The 20,809-nt window shown below is 37.9% G+C and overlaps 2 protein-coding genes across 2 annotated transcripts; one reads left to right on the top strand and one right to left on the bottom strand.

Annotated features, from left to right (window-relative positions):
* LOC109721932 (phosphatidylinositol/phosphatidylcholine transfer protein SFH8-like) lies at positions 456–15,452 on the top strand. Its single transcript, XM_020249760.1, has 15 exons — positions 456–615; positions 721–837; positions 2,256–2,538; positions 3,586–3,685; positions 5,913–6,179; positions 6,280–6,357; positions 6,639–6,740; positions 6,832–6,881; positions 6,962–7,061; positions 7,146–7,244; positions 7,330–7,443; positions 9,881–10,013; positions 12,293–12,696; positions 14,511–14,585; positions 14,741–15,452. The coding sequence occupies exons 2-15, from the start codon at positions 804–806 to the stop codon at positions 14,759–14,761; spliced, it is 1,860 nt and encodes a 619-aa protein (XP_020105349.1). The 5' UTR covers positions 456–615; positions 721–803; the 3' UTR covers positions 14,762–15,452.
* LOC109721933 (jasmonate O-methyltransferase-like) lies at positions 16,796–19,753 on the bottom strand. Its single transcript, XM_020249761.1, has 4 exons — positions 19,637–19,753; positions 18,966–19,373; positions 18,628–18,900; positions 16,796–18,165 (listed from the first exon to the last, which is right to left on the bottom strand). Exons 1-4 carry the CDS (start codon positions 19,751–19,753, stop codon positions 17,833–17,835), a joined length of 1,131 nt encoding a protein of 376 aa, XP_020105350.1. The 3' UTR covers positions 16,796–17,832.

Below are 20,809 nucleotides of genomic sequence, written 5' to 3' on the forward strand. Positions count from 1 at the left end.
ATATATATATAGACTAAATTGCAACGTAAGGATCTTACGGAAAATACTTATATATTTTCTCTATTATCCTATACGAGTAATTTTATATTTAATTTTAACTGGTCGACTGATAAAGAGAAATATTTATAAATTTATATAGATAAATAGATAATTATGTAATTAATTCTTAATAAAAGTATGAGGACAAAATTATAATAATGATATAATAAGATGAGTATCAGTCATTTTCTCCGTATTATTATTATTATTATTAATTAATTATTAATTATTTATTGTAGCCCTTTGGTTTCCCATTTCCCTCGAAAACGACTCCGAATCCGAAACGGAACTCGTCGCTTCTATTTATTTTTATTTTTAATTTATTTATTCATTTAATAATTAATTAATTAATTATTTTATTTATTTAAATCCTTCTTTTTTTCTTTTTTTTTTTTTCTCTTGTGTATTAATAAACCGATCGAAGCGGAAACGAAGGGGGAAAAAACGGATCGAAAAGAGTCGGGAAAAATCGCGAGAAAATACCCCGAAATTCCCCATTACCCTCTCGGACTCCTCTCCTCGATCCCTCTACGCCCACGACCCGATGACGCTTCCTCTTCCTCTCCCCATGGCGAGGTTTCAATCCATCCCTGCGTTTCCTCTAGGGTTTCGTTTTTTGCTGTTCTAGGGTTTCGATTCTTTTGGAGCTGAGCTGTTGAGGTGGTTTATTTGGCTTGTTAGGCGTTTTTGAGGCTTAATCAGGGGTGGGTTTGGTGAAAAAGTTTGAGAATTTTCGATCTGTCGGTGGTTTGTTGGGAGAAGACATGTCCGGGCATCTCGATCGTTTAGCTAGGCCATGTGAGTTGCTTTCTTTTCCTGCGTAATTCTTATTGGTTTTAGTTTGGTTCTTTTTTGATGTTTGATTGTGATTTGATGTTGTGTTTTGTGTTATGGATATGGTGAAGTTGTGGAATTCTTAATTACTTTTGGTAGGAAAAAATAAATGCTTTGAGAATTAATATAAAAAATATAGCGCGATTCTTCTGCTATGCTCTTGTTAACTATTTGTTCTGTGATTGAATGAACTGAACTGTGTATATTTAGATTGTCGCATAGTTTCTCTGTGATCATAATGCCGAGTTTATGTTGGCGTTATCGACTCGATTGTGTGGGAAAATTGGGGTTTCCTTAATGGAATAGAGCATAAAGAAAATGGTTATACAGTGAATTTTATAATTTAGTGAAACATATCAGAGATATAGCTCAAGATCCGATAAAAAACCATACGAAACTTGTAATAGGATTGCATGGAATAACCTATTGAGTGAACCTTTGTATGATTTTTTGGTTCTTAAACGAAACTTTTCATCGTCAGTTGGTTGAGATCCTGAGACCTCTCCTCTTCCCCCTGCAATTTTTAAATTGCCTTACTGTAATAGTAAAAAAATAGTTTTGCTAGGTTATAACATGTGATTTCTTTGGTTATTATCTAGAGAGATTAGGAAAGTTTATTATAAATCCATTTCTAGACTTTTTCATTCCTTTTGGGAGTGCACTGTTCAACTGTTGCCACAAGCACATAGCATCTTCCGCATGAAGGGCAGCAACACTGACACGGTCATTTAAGGGGCCATAATAAAGCCCCTTTCATGTCCTTGCATACCGTAGCTCATAGCCTATTGGCATGACAAAGTTTTCTTGTGTTAGCCTTGCTGATTGGCATCCTTGACTCTGTCAAAAATGCTTGATGGGCAGATATGATTCATTTTTTGCTATTGCACTTTTTGATTCCTTTGTGCATGAAGCATATGCAGTTCTGATGCAGGAGAATGGATGGGTAATACTTGTATAATTATCTGAAGAATGATCTAGATCTATGTTTATACCATGCTATTGCTATTTTAAAGATGACTTATTGTTGTCTTTCTTATTTGCATATTTCACGCCTTGCCTGGAAAAATGATTTCATCTTTGTGTACTCTTCAATAATAATATGTAGGTTAGGAAGTTCTCTATCATCAAGCTCTTCGATCTAATTCTCCAGTTGATAAATTGAGCAATGAGCACTGGTGTTGATAAATACCTATGAAATATTAGTTTTGCAACTGTCACCAGTTCACCTGTATGATTAATGACATGCTAAACTTTTAAATCCTGCTATTCTGTTATCTTTTCCATCTGTACTGTCTTTATTGAATTTTTTTCTATACTTTTCTTGTTTTAGTGATAAGGAAATATTGTAGAAAGAAATATAATAGCAGAATATATCTCTGCAGGTTTTGAGGGGATCTCATCTAGTGGTGATGAGAGGAAAGACTGCAAATCGGATAATGATATCTCAGAAAATGATAAGAGGACCAGAATGGGCTCCTTGAAGAAAAAGGCGATGAAATTCCGGCGCTCTTTGAGGAGAAAGAGTAAGAAGGGTGATAATAGAGTAGTGTCGATTGAGGATATAAGGGATGTTGAGGAGCTACAGGCTGTTGATGCATTTCGTCAGGCACTAATTGCAGATGACTTGCTGCCTCCGAGGCATGATGATTACCATATGATGTTAAGGTATCTGCTATTAATGTTAATTTGAGATTCCCTGGCTTCTAAATGTAGCTGTGGTTTATGTTTTCTAAAAACTTCTCTTTGCATATGAATTGGGTATATTTGTTGTTAGGTTCAAAATTGAGAAACCTCTGACTGTCCATTGTCAGATGAGCGAACATGTTAATCTGCTTAGGTTCTTCCTTTCACATCAAGGAAAGCTCATGAGGAAAATTATGTTGGCATAGGGCATTTTTGTTCTTCTACAGTGATGCCAGGATTTTTCACCACTTGATGGGAAACTATTTGCATTTACCAGGTGGAAATTCCATGTAATGTTTGTGAAAGCTTTTGTTGAAGTTGCTTTCTGGAAAAAGTGAGAGAACAAGGATTGCCTAGACTAGACTTTTAGTTATTTGCTTTTGGTTTTTTGCCTGCCACATAGGTCTTGTTGCACATGATTACTGATTGTGGGGCTGATGTACATTCAGTGAGATCCGAAGTTGAATTGTCATGTAATCTGCTTACACATTTCATTTTAGTTAAAATATTTTGGTGCGAAGAAATTTCATGGTTTTGATTTGAACATAGTAAAAAGTCATATGATGGTTGGTATAATCCAGCAACATATTGAAATAAAGGATTATGACCTCTAGTTGTCTTAAAGAATTTTCACCCTTTCTCATTCGATTGTAATGAGAAGGATTATAGATCTAAGCTTGGACTTTGCTCTTGACAATTTATAGAATGTAAATCATTCTTCTATGGAATATTTAAATTTTATTAGTTTTAGTTCCATGATTTCTACCACCTGAGGCTGGTCGTGTGAGTGGAAAACCTGAATTTGCTGTGTAATTTCTTGGCCCTTAACTTTATTGGTGGCTCACTCACCTTACCTTGCTTTAAGATATATCAAACTCTGCAAATCTGTTAGTTAACAAAAGTGCGACAACGCAAACTATTCAAATATGATAATTAATGAAAGTGCAAAAGCTAGTCTTTACTTGTTTTTTCACGCTGTTGTTTTTTGTAACAACATAAGCTAACATAATTATTTCTTCTTTACCTTAGATTTTTGAAAGCACGAAAATTTGATATCGGAAAGGCAAAGCATATGTGGGCAGAAATGCTTCAGTGGAGAAAGGAATTCGGCACGGATACTATTATAGAGGTATTTCTTATGCACATCCAGCTTTTCAATGTCTTATCTTGATTACAAGATATTCCTGTGGAATGCAATAGCTATTCCTTGTCTCTTTGAGATGGGTAGGTGCAACAAAGTTGATTAATCTCCTTGTGGAAATTATTGGCAACGAAAGATTAAATAAGATAACATGTACAGTACATGCTACAATGCTTATGCTATCCTCACATGGAGAGACAACATTTAATATAGTGTGTGTATGTGTATATAGAGCTAGGCTACTATGCTTTCGAAAGTATAGAGATCTCTGTGCTTTGAAGTTGTTTTCGACGATGGGACATCCGATTCAGCGATTGGCTATGTTAGACATGATCTACAATGTTAGAACTATCTAGAAACCAAATTTCATAATTTTTGATTTCGTTTGCCGAGTGAACGAGTAGCCTCAAAATGAACGGTTGAAAATAAAAATCTCACCAAAAACAGTAATAAAAGACTTAAATTTTAAATCGGAAGTATTAATTTTTCTTTTGATGGTGAGTATTAACTTTTTCTGTGGGAGTAATACTTGACATTTAAAATTATCTGCAGGAAGATGCCAGTCCTCTGCATAAATATTCCATTTATCGTCATAAAACATATAACCGATCTGCTAAATAGTTATAACTAAATAAGGAGAAAAAAAAGAGATGCCAACTACCTGTATGGATACGCCCAACACAACTATGGAAAGGTGCAAACCCCATACCTCTGGTTTGGTCTGTAGTACATGTTGTTTGTGGCAAAGGTAAAATTTTTTTTTTTACCTGTGAGTGCATCTCCTACTTTGATTGGTAAATGCTGTGTATGTAGGGGTGTCAAACGGGCCGGGCGGCCCGCGGCCCGCCCGGCCCGGCACGAGAGTGGGCCGGGCCAGGCACGGCACGAGTACTGTAGGAGTGCGGCCCCGGCCCGGCCCGCCCGGCCGGCCGGTTAAATCGGGCCGTGCTGGGCCTTGCTCCCCGGCCGGCCCGCACGGCACGGGCCGCGCCGACATAGACCTGGGCCGTGCGGGCCTAGAGAGTACCCAGGCCGGCCGGAGCACGGCACGGCCGGCCGTGTGGCCAGGCCCTCCCGAGCCGGGCCCAGGCAGGGACTTGGGAGTGGGTACAACCAACTCCCAAGACCTGCACCACCCAACTCCCAATACTTTGGAGTTGATCTGTTTCTTTGGGACTCCAACAGTCAAGTGGCTTTGGGAGTTGGGCTTGGACTTAAATGCCCTTCCAACAGTCAAAAATTTGACTGTTGGAGGGTATTTTGGTCCAAAAATTTTAATTTAAAATAATTTAAAATTTTAATATTTTTATAACTATATTTTAAATTTTAATTTTTTTACTGCTATATTATTTTTAAAAAATTAATATTTTATTTTTATTTTTTAAATATTTAAATATTTTTAAATAAAATTAATAAAATAAAAAAAGGGGCCCGAGCCCGGCCCGGCCTGCGCCGGCACGGCCGTGTAGTCGGCCGGGGGCCGTGTTGGGCCGGGTTCCAATGACTTTGGCCCGGCACGGCACGGCCCGATTTTGGGGCCGGGCCGTGCCGGGCTGCCCTCCAGCCCGTTTCGGCCCGGAAAATGTGGGCCGTGCCCGGCACGGCCCACATTACATCCCTATGTGTATGTTAATTGTAAACCAGCTAGTTCACTGGGTCGATCTGTGAATAGCTCATGCTACTCAGGGGTGGTAATTTTGTGGACGAGTTATGACTACACGCATATAGGGTTCGTGGGTGAGTATTGAAAGGAGGTAACAGGTGCAAGAACATGGATTGAAGATCAACCTGTTTGCTAGTTTCTATCAATACTATATTTCTACATTAGCATATTGGCAGTTGGCATGGTCTTTAGTATGTATTAATAACAAAGAATAGATTTAAGTTGGTCTTCCAACTGTGTCTTCTAGATACTTATATTTGTATTGACATACTATTTCCATCTTGACTGGTACAGATTCATTGGCATTCAATTCTTTAGTTGAATAAATTTTTTGAAGTTTTGATTTCAAGTATATCCTTGGTACAATTAATCTCCGAGGTTTCCCTTGTTGACTAAACCTCTCAGATTGCAAGTGCTAATTGGGAGAGATGAATTTGTTATTTATTCTACTATAGAAAATCCTTTGTTGTTAGCGATGCAAAGATATTAGTCGCTTAATAGGATTTACTTTGGGGATTCTGTCAACGTACATCTGCTTGATGTCTTTATCAGGACTTCGAGTATACAGAGCAAGAAGAAGTTCTGCAGTACTATCCACAAGGTTATCATGGTGTGGATAAGGAGGGGAGGCCGGTTTATATAGAAAGGTTGGGAAAGATAGACCCCAACAAGCTAATGCAAGTAACAACCATAGATCGATATGTAAAATATCATGTCAAGGAGTTCGAGAGGTGCTTCCAGATTAAGTTTCCAGCTTGCTCGATTGCTGCAAAGAAGCACATAGACTCATCTACGACTATACTCGACGTTCAAGGCGTGGTACGTCTACGTAGTGAACCACTGCTTGCACCCAGTTTGTCTCATTAAAAATTCTTCTGTTGTTCTACAATACTAATATTCATAAGCTTTTCATCTTAAGGGGATGAAGAACTTCAGTAAACCTGCAAGGGATCTAATTATGCGGTTGCAAAAGATTGACAATGACAATTATCCAGAGGTACATAATTTGTGTTTTCATGCTTTTAATTTGACATCACGAGTCAGGATTATTACACTTCTTGAGAATATTTATTGCTATGATTATTCCTTTGGTTAGAATTTGCAATGGTGTTAGGGAACTCACTCAAATGATGGTGCTGATATAACTTTTTTTTTTTGCTGCAGACATTGTACAGAATGTTTATTGCTATGATTATTCCTTTGGTTAGAATTTACAATGTTGTTAGGGAACTCACTCAAATGATGATACTGATATAACTTAGTTTTTTTTTGCTGCAGACATTGCACAGAATGTACGTTGTTAATGCTGGTCCAGGTTTCAAGATGTTATGGAACACAGTGAAATCTTTTCTTGATCCCAAAACTGCTTCGAAGATTCAGGTAACCAACTGTGCTTCATTCCTTTTCTTTTGATCTTAGAAGTTAGCTTTCCGGGATAAAAGGACCTTTTTTTTTTAATTATTTCTTCCAGGTTCTTGGTGCCAAGTTCCAAAGTAAGCTGCTTGAAATAATCGATTCAAGGTCTGAGCTCTTCTATTTGTTCATTTATTGTTTTGCTCAAAGATTTTGTCCTGATATTTTGTGGTACTTTTGGAATGCAGCGAATTGCCTGATTTTCTTGGTGGTTCTTGTACATGCACTGAATATGGAGGCTGCCTTAAATCTGATCGTGGTCCATGGAAGGATCCTAACATACTGAAGGTTTCTCTCTGTCTACCCATTGATCTAGCTGTAGACATTTTTTATATCCTTGCCATGCAGCTTGATATTTTTTCTATTAAACAGATGGTCCTCAACGGTGAAGCAAACTACGCAAGGCAAATTGTTACCATTTCCAATAGTGAGGGGAAGATCATCGCTTATGCTAAGCCGCAGTATCCCACTGTAAAGTTCCAGTCTTTTTACTTCTTAGACATAACATTTTTCAATTTTGTATTTAAAGTTGATTCTTTCTCTCTTGTTGGACCAGATAAAAGGAAGTGATACCTCTGCTGATTCTGGGTCAGAAGCTGAAGAAGTTATCTCACCAGTAGCAGTGAGGCCTTGCAATTTAAACCCTCAGTTGACCCCAGTCCATGAAGAGGTAATGCCATTCTAACTTGGTATCAATAAATCTATAAAAAGGAAGTGATCTCTTGTTTATTCACAGAGATAGTATTCGGCAAGTTTAATTTTGATGGCTAATTTGGTTCTTGATTTTCTCTGCCTTCTATATCTGTTATCTTCTTTTACTTTCTCACTGTTCAGCTACCAGATTTGGTACCATAATAGGTAGAAGCCTCTCTATCATCAAAGCACTGATTAATCTTTCAGGATGCTAGCACTATACAAATGCAGTTATTTGCTTGCATGATATTGGCCAGCATGGACCACAAGTAAATGTTCCTCTACTTTTGCAGACTAGTGTTTTGGAACTTGCTGAGGAACACCAAATCCCATGCTAATATCTCTCTATTTTTGTATCTTCTATATTGTAAATATCGCCCTATAATTGTAATGCTAAGTCTAGTTGCTTTGGAAAGTGAATGAAGTGCAAGGTTTTAAGTGCCGCCCCGTGCCGTACGCCCCGTGCCGTACGGCACGGGGCGTGCCGTACCGTGCCCCCAAGAAGGGAGCACGGTACAGGGGGGGTATGGCACCCCCCCTGCGTCTCGCGGCATGTTGTTGCGTGCCCCACGAGACAAAGCGGCACGCACCAACGTGCCGCCGGCACGTACCGGCGTGCCGCCGGTTTTTTTTAATTTTTTTGGCTGTTTGGCTTTTTTTTTTTTGTTCTTTGGGATACAGACCCCCCCCCCCCCCAGGCCATCTATATTGTATTTTTTTCATTTTCTCTTATTTTTTTGACATCGTGATTGCTTTTTGTCAACTCTTTTTTTTTTCTTCCTTTTGGCTTTTTTTTGGCCTTTTCTTTATTAAATTAAAAACTTATAATTTAACTTCTTATTATCTGATCCATACCGCCGGGGGTAAAGGCTTCGCCCCCCGCACCCCCCTCGGATGTCTGTGGTGGAAGCGGAGGGCTCGGGCACCGTGAAACTTTTGGTGAATCAGGGAAACAAAAATTGATTTTCTAAACAAATTTTGATCATATATTTTTTTAAAGAAAAAAAAAAAATGTAATTGTGGTATTATTCTGGTTGTTCTAGTCATTATATACTTCATAATCGAATCAATATATAGAAACAAAAGAATAGTTGTACTTTTCAAATAAAAATAAAAGAATTTTAATTTCTATTCTACATCAGGTATAGTTGTACTTTATATACAAAATGATTACATGTATGTTAATTGATGAATATAGTAAGCTATACATAGCAAATATTAATAATTATTTGTCTAAATCTTTTAAAATAACATTATAAAAACTTATTGGAACAAAAAAAACTTAAATAAGTCCGTGCCAAAGCGTGCCAGTAGGAGGTCATGCGTATCCATCGGCACGCGCATGTACCACGTGTCGGCACGGAAGCGTGCCCGTGCCGTACCGTGCCAGAGAAAGAGCGGCACGCTCCCGTGCCACAGCACTTTAAACCTTGATGAAGAGTACCAAATCCAGTGCAAGATCTGTATCTTTTATATTGCCTGCCTTTATAGATTTACTGCTGTATAATCTGGATCTTTCACAAATCCACTTAAATAGGGTATAAAATGCCTAGATGGCTGAATTGTCAAAATATTTTCTGCAAAGTAAGTGGTTGCAATAATTTATGTTATGTTCTATGTCACACGCCTGTCCAAGTCTGATGTACATTGGATGTAGGATGCGCAGCCGATGCGCTTCTGCTGCACGTCCCGATAAATTTTAAAAAATAAAGATGCAGCGGGGACTCGTGTGGTGCCAGCAATGATGATGATTTCAGAGAGAGAGAGGGAGGGAGGGAGGGAGACCGAGGCGATACAGAAGCTCGGGTCAAAGTCACTTAGCTCTTTGGACTGAAAAATTGAAAGACAGGTGAACCAGAAAAGATATTAAAAAATCAAACCAGTCTGATACAGTTTAACCAGTTGTTTGAATAATTAAAAATTGTAGCCAAACAGGAAATTCTTTATTCTAGAATCTTTGAACCCAAACCAAATCGGTTTTGCAAAAAAAGTTTTTTATTTGGTTAAAGTCTATTTATTATCTTTAAAATATTAATATAAATAATATACATATTACTATAGTAAAATTAATATTTTATTAATTCTGTCCCTGCCATGTCAATGTTCTAATTTTTTCAAAGTTGTTGAGTAGCTCTGTCCGAGTCGTGTTGTGTCCCTTATCCGTGTAACATAGGTTATGCTTTATTTTGCGGCCTAACTTTGGGTCTTTTTTTTTTTGTTTATTGGTGCCATTTCTTGGTGTTCATTTTCCTTATCATCTTGCTTAGTCTTTTACTCTATTGTTTTTCATAGTTAATGTTTTTCATTAAAGACATTATGAATTGATTTGTGTGACTATACATTTTTTAAGCTAAGAACCCTTGGAGTAGATGAATTTCAACTTATCCAGATGAGTTGCTTGAATTACTATGCAGGCAAAACTGATGGGTGCTGTTTGCAGAGCTAGTTCCTCTGCAATATTAGAAGAATCTGTTCCTGTAATTGACAAGGTCATAGATGAAGGGTGGAGCAGTGAAGGTGCTAGTCCAAAATGCTCTACGTCAAAAGGTTTCTTCTGACTGACATTTATCTTACTCTTTCATTTGGAAAAGTTTCTTCCACTTTTGAAAACCTCATCTTCAGCCACGTGCTTTCATAGTAATGGATACACTAATGTTGAGTTCTCTTACTGATTCCAGAAATATATCGCACATTTGCCAATTGCCGGTAGATTATGGTATTTTTACAGGACCAAGGGAATTAGTTTAGATTCAAGTTATAGAAGCTCCATTTCCAATTTGAGTGTTTAATTTCTGTGAAACTACCACATAAGCCAGGAAGTTTCAGTTTTCCTGGTGTTACCGAATATGATTATGTAGTCGAATAGGGTGAGTGCTAGTATTCACTATTCATATTGTCATTTAAATGCAGTTAAATTGTACCTAAGCTACTTTTCTGATATCCCTGTGTGTGTGTGTATATATATATATTATACAAAATAGATTTTTAATTGCAGGCAAGATCAAACTTGTTGTTCACAGGCTTGTAGAATCAACTAGATTTTTCTTGTGCCTTTTTGGTTAATATTACCATTCAAAATTCTGAGGCACCTCAAAGTCCTGAGGCACGTCAAGGAAAAGTAAATGAGGGTAATCCTGAATTAGTACTTTGCGTCCATTCCTTAAGCAATAGTGCATATAACTATGAAGCTTGTGCTCCTTTCATCTTCTCTACTTTGTTAGCTCGCTTGTTAGCGTTCCATTTAAGTGTTTTTACTTTTTAAACCCTAATAAGAAGCAAAATCTCCAATTCCGTCATCATGGTTGGAGATATCAGCCACAATAATTGAAAGGAAAGGTTTGGCAAAAATTGATTAGAGAAATGTGACAACTCTAGTCTAAGTTATAAAGGGCAACAACATTGAAGACAGGAGAATTGTAGTGGTAGCAGCAGCTTCAAAGGTAAGAACGGGGGAAGGGGCAGCAATAGGATCCAATGAGCGAGAAGAGGTGTATAAGATTGGAAGAGATAAAAGTAAATTTTGTGAAAGGGAGAAGAGAATAGCCTAACAGCTTTCAGAGAATAAATTCAAAAATCCAAATCTGTCTGTTAAAGGATGTTAAACAATTGTTTTCTTCAAAAGATTAAGCTATCAGAGAACGGTGTTTTATATATTTTATGTCAACACTTCCTCTCACATCTGGATTCGAGACATTTTAATAAGCCCAAGGTGTGGACTTAATTAAATAGGAGAGCCTGGCAGAATTCGAACTCAGGACCTCTTGCTTTGATACACTGTTAAAGAATGTTATACAACTATTTTTTCTCTAAAAGCTTTAACTATCAGAGAATGGTGTTTTATATATTTTATGTTCAACACTGCCCATACCCTAGAATGATCTGCCAGCTATTTGAGGGTAATATGAGCATTGATGTCATTAGGTGTATCTATCAGATCCTTACAGGCCCTTTTGAAGTATCTAACTTTCCGGAGTTTTTAAACATGGGGAAAGTATGATGGAAGAATCCCTATAGCCAGGCAATTGGAAAGACGAGATCTTGCTTATCTAATCCTTTTCACGCCTAAATAAGAACCTAGAAAGGAACCGAGTTTGCGCAGCTTGGTTCAATTGCCTGTCTTACTAACTCCATGGAAACTAGAAAGTGCCCAGATGATATTCGACGTGCATTTTGACATGCAATTCGAGCTATTGTACCTTTTATAGTTTGTATGAAGTATACACTGATAAGTGAAAGAACTTATGTGACGCATGGACATTGTCTTAACCGTCCCTTACATTATATGTAAGGGAACGTAAGGGGTGAGCATAAGTCGGTTCATTCGGATTTAGAGGGTTTTTTTTCTCTCCAAATCAAACTAAACTAATTAGAAGGATGAACCGGACTGAACAGAACCGTAATAATTTGGTTTAGTTCGGTTGGTTTATTCGGTTTGAATAGAAAATTATGTGGCCTATTATAATGCTCCAATTATTCGGTCATCATCTATAGGCTAACATGTTTCAAACTTAAAATTTCGGTTTATTTGTTTTCTTGGTTCTCAATTTTACTAAACCGAGCTGAATTATTTCACTAACTCAACCGAATAAACCAAAATAACTTGTTTTGTTTGATTATTTGGTTTATAGATTGAATAGTGCTCAACTTTAGGAGCAGTTAGCATATGATTGTATGTATTCTATTATGTTTTGCATGTATGCATTGGTCAGTATGCATCATGGCTGTTTATTTTTCTGATGAAACATATTGCTCTCTCTCTCTCTCTCTCTCTCTCTCTCTCCCATGTTGGATTTTTGCCTCTAAACATGCTATAATCCTTTATCCAGGTGCAGTTGCTTTATTCAATCTAGCTAAGTATCCCGAAGGGGTTCGAGTTCGAATTTTTACGGCCATTACCATATTTATCATGAGCCTTGTGACGGTGCTTCGTTCTGTTACCAATAAAGTGACTAAGAGACTAACGGACGAACATTTTGAGAGTGATTCTCTCTATGGGGAATTTCCTCAAGAATCTCAGCCTAAGGAGGAGTTCCGTCCTCCATCACCTTCTCCTGGATATACAGAGAAAGACCTCCTCTCATCAGTTCTTAGAAGGCTTGGAGAGCTGGAAGAAAAGGTTAACATGCTTGAGTCTAAACCTTCTGAGATGCCTTCTGAAAAAGAAGAGTTGCTCGAGGCTTCTGTCCGCCGTGTTGATGCATTAGAAGCTGAGCTTATTTCTACGAAGAAGGTAAGAGTACTCTGTGATTCAGTCTCGATTCAGCACCTCAATGTACTTCATTCTTTGGTATATCTTCAGTTGGTAAGTTGCACTGAGGTCTGTGGTTTCTAGTGTAATTTAAGTTTGGGTAAATCACAATAAACCCTCCCTGCAGTTTACAAGTCTCAACTGCCCTTTTGCATTTTTTTAATTTTTATTATTATTATTTTTTAACTTCAATTGACACCTCTTGCCATTAGTTTTTTCTGTTAAATTTAACTCTTTCTGGCAGCAGTTGAAGAAGCTCTCTCTCTCTCTCTCTCTCTCTCTCTCTGTGGCAGTAGTTGAAGAAATAAGAAGAAAATGAAAGAAGTAACGAAAGAACAAAAAAGTAGAAAGAAAAGTAGAAGAAAAAGGAACGAAAAAGACGAGAAGATGAATAGTAGTAAATTACTATGGATGCATTCACATTCTAGGTCTATCTGCCTTATTGGCGGCCTTCCTATAGTCGCTCCATCCATAGTCTCTCCATTGTTGTTGTTGCTGCAAAGGCCACCGATGCTTTCAATGGCTCACCCATTGTCTCCATTGAAACCTAATTCATTGCTGGTATTTTTGCCAACCATATAGAACCCCTCGTCTTTCTCGATAGTCATTATTGTCGAGGGCAATGATATGTTCATCCTTCATGACCGTCACTTTCATGCGTGAGGTCGATCCCTCTATTGTCATTGTTACTTTTGTAGATGAGTTGGACAAGGAAAGGCTGTGAATAAAGTGGCCATGATGGTTTACAACTTCTCTTCTTCTCCTTCCAACCCCCCACCCACCTCGAGAAAGAGAGTACCTAACAATAGGGGGTATTTAAGAATGTGGCCAAGTGCGGGGGGTAGAGAGAGAGATGGTATTTAAGAATGTGGCAAATTGCAGGGGGGTTATTTGAAATGCAAGGGGGAGGGAGAGAGGAAACCTAACAACAGGTGGGTATTTGAGAATGTGGATAAGTGCAGGGTGGTAATTTAAGGTGGTAATTGAGACACCATGTAAAGTGTAGTTTTTTTTTTTTGTGTGTGTAATTTAGCTTTTAAGTTTTTCGGGTCCTAATCTTTCCATTTGGTGTGGCCATACCCTTTTGGTTAAGTTCTTTCATCAAATCTGTTAAAAATTTCTTATCATTAATTTACTGCCACATATGTGACTTTGAACTTCTCATATAGCGATTAGGTGGGTACCTTGGCCAATTCAATCGAAAGAATTTAATGAAGTTGCAACCATAATGCAAGGTTAGGGGCTCGATTGTAGCAATTGAGATTGAGATCGAACTGAAATCTCCTACAAATGGGTGGGGACCTCTGGCGCTATGTACTCCTTATAATTTCATAGACTGAGATTTGCTGGAGATAGAACTGAAATCTCCTACAAACGGGTGGCGACCTCTGGCGCTATGTACCCCTCATAATTTCATAGACTGAGATTTGCTCTGCTATTTCTCATACTTAGCCATATATATCTGGGACGAGAGGACTGTTAGTTAATCTAGTTTGATGATCATGCTCTCATTTCATCCAGAGCTTCTAATCTGCAATAAATAAAATTGAAGTGTTGGAGATGTTCCACCATGCACAAGAGGACCGCCAGTTAATCTGCTGTTTTTACCACTAGAACAAATGAAAAACTCTCTTGATTAATGTTTAGCCGGTTGCTTCAGGCTAAAATATTTTAAACTTTTGATATAGAATTGTCCTGCTATTATGATAACATTCTACTTGATGATTATATGGTGTGTGCGTGCATATAGTTTCATGCTAATAAAGTTTTTACTGTTGTGCTGCTTATGAGCACAGGCCCTGCATGAAGCTCTGATGAGGCAAGAGGAACTACTTGCGTACATTGATTGGCAAAAGGAGGCAAAGTTCCGGGTATATTTATCGGCTTCCTTTACTTTCACTTACCGAAGCTTTTATTTCGGAGCCCAGTAAAGAAAATTTATGTGAATGTGCAATCTTCTTTATTTTGTTTTCCTTTTTTTAGTAACTAATTTTAGAAGGTCTCACATGCTTATTTTTTCTTGCAGAAGAAGAAATTTTGCTTCTGAAGAATTGGTTTGCATGATCTCTATTGCCCTCCGTGCTTGGTTGGTAATGTAACTACATTTTATAATGTGTGTATAGGTTTTAAAGTATATGTATAATGATAGTGATTCGGGGAGAATCACTTGTGTCTATATAAAATGTATGATCGAGATGTCTCTTCTTTTGAGGGAAAGAGAGAGTCCCAAAAATCACCTGTGAACTTTGCCCAATTTATAATTCACCACCTGAATTTTCAAATGTTGAACTTTGCTACCTGAACAATAATTCCTTCGAAATCCACAACAAAACCCTCATTTCTGTTAATTTGATCAAATCTCTCCTGGTTATGTGATTGTGTGCGACTCAGAATTTTGAGCGAAATTATCAGTTCGACGGAGTCGGGAGCTTTGTAGTGTTTTGCAAGAGAATCATTTTTTTAGGTGGTAGATTGCATTTGTTTGAAGTTCAGGTGATGAATTATACAAATTGGCTGAGTTTTAGTTGGTTCTGGGGCTTTTTCCTCTCTTCTTTTCTTTCATCTTTATAGTTTGATACTGTAGAGAGTAATACATCGAATGAGATAATGAGGACATAAGAGAAACACAACTGTGTTATGCTGTATTTAAGGCCCATGCTTGTAATGAAAATATATGAACCACAAATATATGTAGTAATAATTTCCTTCATGTTTGAAGAATCATTCTTTAGATGTTACACTGTTGAAACCGGCATCTAAATTGCGAGGAGGTGATCTTTAACTTTAATCTTCGAATCAGTGCCAAAAGCAATTCTCTTTGCTGCTTCTCATTATGCATTTTACAAACAACACATTGTTATGAGTACTAATTTGTTGTGATTGTGAGTTTACAGCTTTGTAGATTCAATGATTCGAATAAACAATCATTGTAAGTTTTTCTTTTTATTTTTTTATTTCTCTCAATAAGCCCTTCCAACAATTACAAAAGCTTCATGTTTTGAGATTTGGTGTTTATTGAATCTTAGTGTTTATTGAATGTATATGCCTTTGCATTTGTAGCCATAAAAAGAACTCTTAAACCTTTCGTTGTTTTGTGTTGTTTCGGTTAAGCGTGTATGTTTTTGGCCTTGAGATTTACCCAGTGAATAAATTATCACTGCATAAAAAAGTTATCTATCAATTTTCATTCTCTATTAATTCGCTGGTTTTAAATTGATTCAGAATTTTAAATGTTTGTTGAATTTGACCGCGGAACTTCGCCAAAGCAACTTAAACAAGCTGGTAAAACGGCAGTAATAATGCTCAAAGGAGTATAGTTATAATTATATATGCTGAATAAATTATTTTGCCATTGCAAATTTCCATATCTTTAGAAATGAAGAACATCTCTTTTATTTTGATGTAAACGTTTATATAACTTGATATTTTAAATAACTTTAGCAACGCTTTTGTAGATAATCACTTAAAACTTCGATATTTTTCGGCTTATTTCGAGGGGCATGTAATAGTCCAAAAGGTTTGGAAGTATTTGCTATTGCTATTTTGGCGCCTTTGGTCAAAAGATTCTGAATAATTTCTTTTTAAACTTTAGAGTGACTATTTCTATTTAAAAAAACAAAAACAAATCGGCGGTGACGGTCTCCAATGTGAGACAGTTTTATCCGGCATTAACTGTTATGTTGAAATTCGTGCTGTCCACCTTACCTCCGTCGCCTATGTTTAGGAGATTGTCTAATGATGTCTCTTTCAGACCAAGGCGGCGGACCCGGCTCACCACCACTGCCGCAACACAACCCTAGTTCGATAGGGAGAGGACTAAAGTCGGATAGGAGGAGATCTCCACTTTTGGGTAAACTTTAAATTTTTGTTTTCTGAGTCTCCATTTGCTTTTGATGTTGTCCGTAAGATGTTTGTTATTATTCCTCTTTGGAATTCATTTTGTGTTGTTCATAATTGGATTGATAGGACAAGACGACAAAACGATATTAGAGAGAGAGAGAAAGAGAGAGAGNGGGGGGGCGCGGTTTAGTTATTCGGAGGGCGTCAAGAGCCTAATATGTGTAGGGGGTTGGTAGGGATGTTACCACGATGTGGTTATGGAATCCACCGTCCATTACATGATATACACAAATCTCAAAGAAATCTGAATGGTGGCTGCAATAGTCTCTCCGGCATAGGGATAGCTCGCATCGAGGATATAAGTGCCGGGGCACAGGATATCATAGAGTGCATGCTGATGCAGTGCATGTCCGAAGGCTACATTTACGCTACTCCTACAGATTTCCCTATCAAAATGACTGTTTTGAAAACTAGTGCTAAGAGGATTGAATTGTGTTGAGAAGATGCCTTGCCTTCGGTCTCGGTTTTTATAACCATGGAAGTCCAAATCTACGTCTAAACCATACAACATATTCGTGTCGAACGAGGATCCTAGTCCTCTTCATCCTATTTGATGTCAGGTCGAATTCGAAATCCTAGGTTTCTGCAGAAGTCAAAATAGTTTGGTTACTTTTTGGCATTCCAAAATCATGGCCAAATAATTCAATCAATCTACAACTGAATTGTGTGTTAGGAATCATCTTGCACTACACCTGTTTTTGTTCTTGAAAATCTTTCTATGAATGCTGTACTGCTATGCTGCAAACCTCGCATTCATTTTACGGAAAAAACTTCAGATACCCCAATTTTTCATTTACCGCCTTTTCATTTTAGTAGCTATGTAATTTGAACCGTACCCTGTAAATCTTTTCCCTCAAAATCATCATGTGCCGTGCACGCGTGTCGGAAAATGCACCACAGAGGTTGATAAGAAAGGCATGAGACTCCTTGTGGCATATTCCTCGTCGTTCTTGGAGTCTCCAATAGTGAAAAAGCGACGATCTACGACACACATGCGTGGAACATGACAGCTTCAACGGAGAAGATAATGAGGGGTGTAATGGAAAAACGAAAACAGAAACCACAGGGTACTTAAGTTATACAGTTAAAACTATAAGATACTAAAGTGAAAAAGGGGCAAAGAACGGCGGGGGTATGGGGAGTTTTCCCTTCATTTGAAGTATAGCAGGATACTACAATTTTATGATGACATTTGCAGACTGGTATTGCAGCATATAACTACCTTCTTTTCAAGACAACACATATCTGAACACTCTTTGCAGCTTCTGTCCCCATTGATTCAGTGAGCAGTTCAGTGTAAATCTGGAACAGGGTGTCAATAATCTCCCCTCCGAAGTGGTGGCGAATCATCGACTCCTGGATAGCTCTAATTGCCATTGAGATGATCCTTCCATCTTGCTCAGCATCTCCACTGCTGATGTCCACCTCAAATGTTTGTATCTGATCAATGGTGAAAGATCCTTCTCTGCTTACTTCGTCGTCGATTTCCGCCATCGACGGAGCGTAGAACGGAACATTGTATGCGTCCACCTTCTCCTGCTTGACTATTTCCTGCACCAACCAATATATGCATATCAATAAGATCATCACTATCTTAAATGTTGTTTGGGGATCAATGTGCATAAAACAACGACTTGAGCTTTAGAGATTCGGCGAATTGGCCCCCATAAACTTTATTAAATAGTTCAATCGGCCCTTTGTCTTATACGCGACCTTGCGAAGCTTTTAACATTTAAGAATAGCGATAGGAAGTCGAAAGTGGATTCACCCTATTCGTCAATTTCTATGATTTGAGCCGTTCAACAGTACTTCAAATGCGACGTTTATCTTTATAGATTTAGTTAGTATATTTCAAACAATTCCCGCATTTAGGTTACAATTTGAAGTCGAAGTACCATTGTTGAAAAACTGAGTAGTAAAATCAAAATTTTAAAAGGTTGAGTAGCTGATTCAAAATGATTCCTAGTTTAGGTAAGTTCTGTACGTTTTTATTTTTATTTTTTCTTTACTCACTTGTGACACCATTATAGCAAATGACTGAGCCAGAAGTTCCCACAAGAAGCTTGTTCTCTTATCTGCATGGTCTTGAGTCTGCCTTCCTAGCATGGCTAAAACCATCCGCCCGCCGGAGACGACTTCTGCTGATCTTGATCTGAGGAAGAGGCTGAAATCCTTCTGAAATTGCGCAAAGTAGGCTGTCGCCACCATCGGAGGGCTCGTGTGAGATATATACATCTTCCCTTTGTTTATCGGCTCGCCGCGATCATCAAAAAGCCCTAAAGGAACCTGCAAGTGTATGTTTAGTAACACCAAGGACACAAAGGAAAAATTTCAAGTTAAAGCTTATATACCTCAGAGAGCCAATGCAAGCTAGAGGAAGAGCACACAAAATGTAGGGACTTTCGCGGGAAAAGCCGCCCGTAAAATGAGCCAGGAAGGCCGGCTAGATATACCGATGGACGGTCAGATTCTTCTGCACCGATTTTAAGGTCCTCGACGAATTGCGGGAAGCTCACAAAGATGGCATTGAAGTCATTTGTTGGGAGATCATTGAGGTGCACTGAGAACTCCGGAGTTGGCTTGGATAACATTTTGCAAATCCCTGCAATTGTTTTGATGATATCTCCTACTATGAACAATGCATTAGGCCCCGAGGAGCAGCCGAGATCGGTGATTGTGAAGCTTTCGGGGCTCTGAGTAATGTAGACATCTAGCGCTGAGTCCATTATGATTTTCTTTAATGCCTCCATGCTTTTCTTCTGCAAAAAAGGGCGAAAAATGAATCAATACTGTTGAATCGTCGGTGTTGACCACAATTTCAAATACTCGAGCTATTAGAAAGGGGGGCCAACCAATTCACTTGGCCCAATCTGGCCAAGTGAACGGCCACACAGCGCTCACAGGATTCGATTGTGACTCGGCCCAATCTAGCATCAATCATGAGGCAGGATGCTGGTCCTTTTAAGCCAGCAAATTAATACTAGTAGTATTAAGTGATAAGTGACGAGGCTTCTTTAATTACCTGAAGAGAGGAGTTTTGGGCATAACTAGTCTCTCCTAGGCCTTCTTTCATGTGAAGCACAGCTTCCACATCCATTGCCATGTGCTTCTCGTAGCTCTGGATCATCGGCGAAGCCATCACTCACTCGTCCCTCGACTTCTGAAGAGAGTACTCAAATTAATCACCATTCAAATTTGACAACAAAATCATCCTTGCTTTAGGATATCTTTCGATTTTTCGTAGGTAGTAAAAGCTGAAACTGCATGTCAGTCTCAGTGAGTTGCTGATAGAACTCTGAACTGTACACAACAGCGATGCGATAAAGCTTTTGCGACTCTGATCGGCGTATTAATGCGTCGTACCCGAGACTACGTAGTCTCTTTCAACCCTTCAAGTGACTTGATTACTAGATTGCGGCATTTCGCAATCTATTTGTGAATGAAAACAACTAGTGGACCCTCTTCTAGCTACTTAGATAGGAAAGTGTACATGTAGACAGATATTATGCATGTTGTTGTGCATGAAAATACTGTAAAATGGATTTTTTTTAATTTTCCTTACCTATTTAGTTATATATATATATATATATATATATATATATATATATATATATATATATATATATATATATATATATATANATGGACCACACACCTCATTGTTTGCTCCACCTCATTGTTTGCTTCTCCATTCAAAACCAAAAACCTATATGTATATATGTATACTTTGTAGTATATGAATTCACCTCAGAGAACATACATACCTTGGATATATATAGAGGATGGTTTTATTGTTCTTGAGCTAAAGTGGAACACATATGTATGTATTTATCTCTGAGGTGAATTCATATACTACAAAGTATACATATATACATATAGGTTTTTGGTTTTGAATGGAGAAGCAAACAATGAGGTGGAGCAAACAATGAGGTGTGTGGTCCATACAATGAGGTGTGACCTCAAAGAATAATCTAATATGAATATATATAATATATGTAAATATATATGCATTATATATTTCTATGTATGGTTGAATATAGAATCAGAACAATATCCTTTGGTTTTATGTAATTTTTTATTTATCTTGTGTTTTTCTTTCCTTGTGCAAAATGTTGCCAATGATCTTAGGGTGTAAAAAGCTGGGGTGGGCTTTTGAAAGTTAATTTGGAGCTCTCAATGTGCTCCACTTGTTTGT

This window comes from Ananas comosus, linkage group 16, assembly GCF_001540865.1.
Source record: "Ananas comosus cultivar F153 linkage group 16, ASM154086v1, whole genome shotgun sequence".
In the NCBI taxonomy this organism is placed as follows: domain Eukaryota; kingdom Viridiplantae; phylum Streptophyta; class Magnoliopsida; order Poales; family Bromeliaceae; genus Ananas; species Ananas comosus.

Bases quoted from the DNA above. Each gene is read 5' to 3' on its own strand.
- LOC109721933 (XM_020249761.1), bottom strand. From the start codon at position 19,753: ATGGCTTCGCCGATGATCCAGAGCTACGAGAAGCACATGGCAATGGAT. The intron at 19,374-19,636 runs GTAATTAAAGAA...CCTTTTTTGCAG, and splicing joins CCCAAAACTCCTCTCTTCAG to AAGAAAAGCATGGAGGCATT. The intron at 18,166-18,627 runs GTGAGTAAAGAA...TGGTTGGTGCAG, and splicing joins TTGCTATAATGGTGTCACAA to GAAATAGTCAAGCAGGAGAA.
- LOC109721932 (XM_020249760.1), top strand. From the start codon at position 804: ATGTCCGGGCATCTCGATCGTTTAGCTAGGCCAT. The intron at 7,245-7,329 runs GTAAAGTTCCAG...TTGTTGGACCAG, and splicing joins CTAAGCCGCAGTATCCCACT to ATAAAAGGAAGTGATACCTC. The intron at 12,697-14,510 runs GTAAGAGTACTC...TTATGAGCACAG, and splicing joins AGCTTATTTCTACGAAGAAG to GCCCTGCATGAAGCTCTGAT.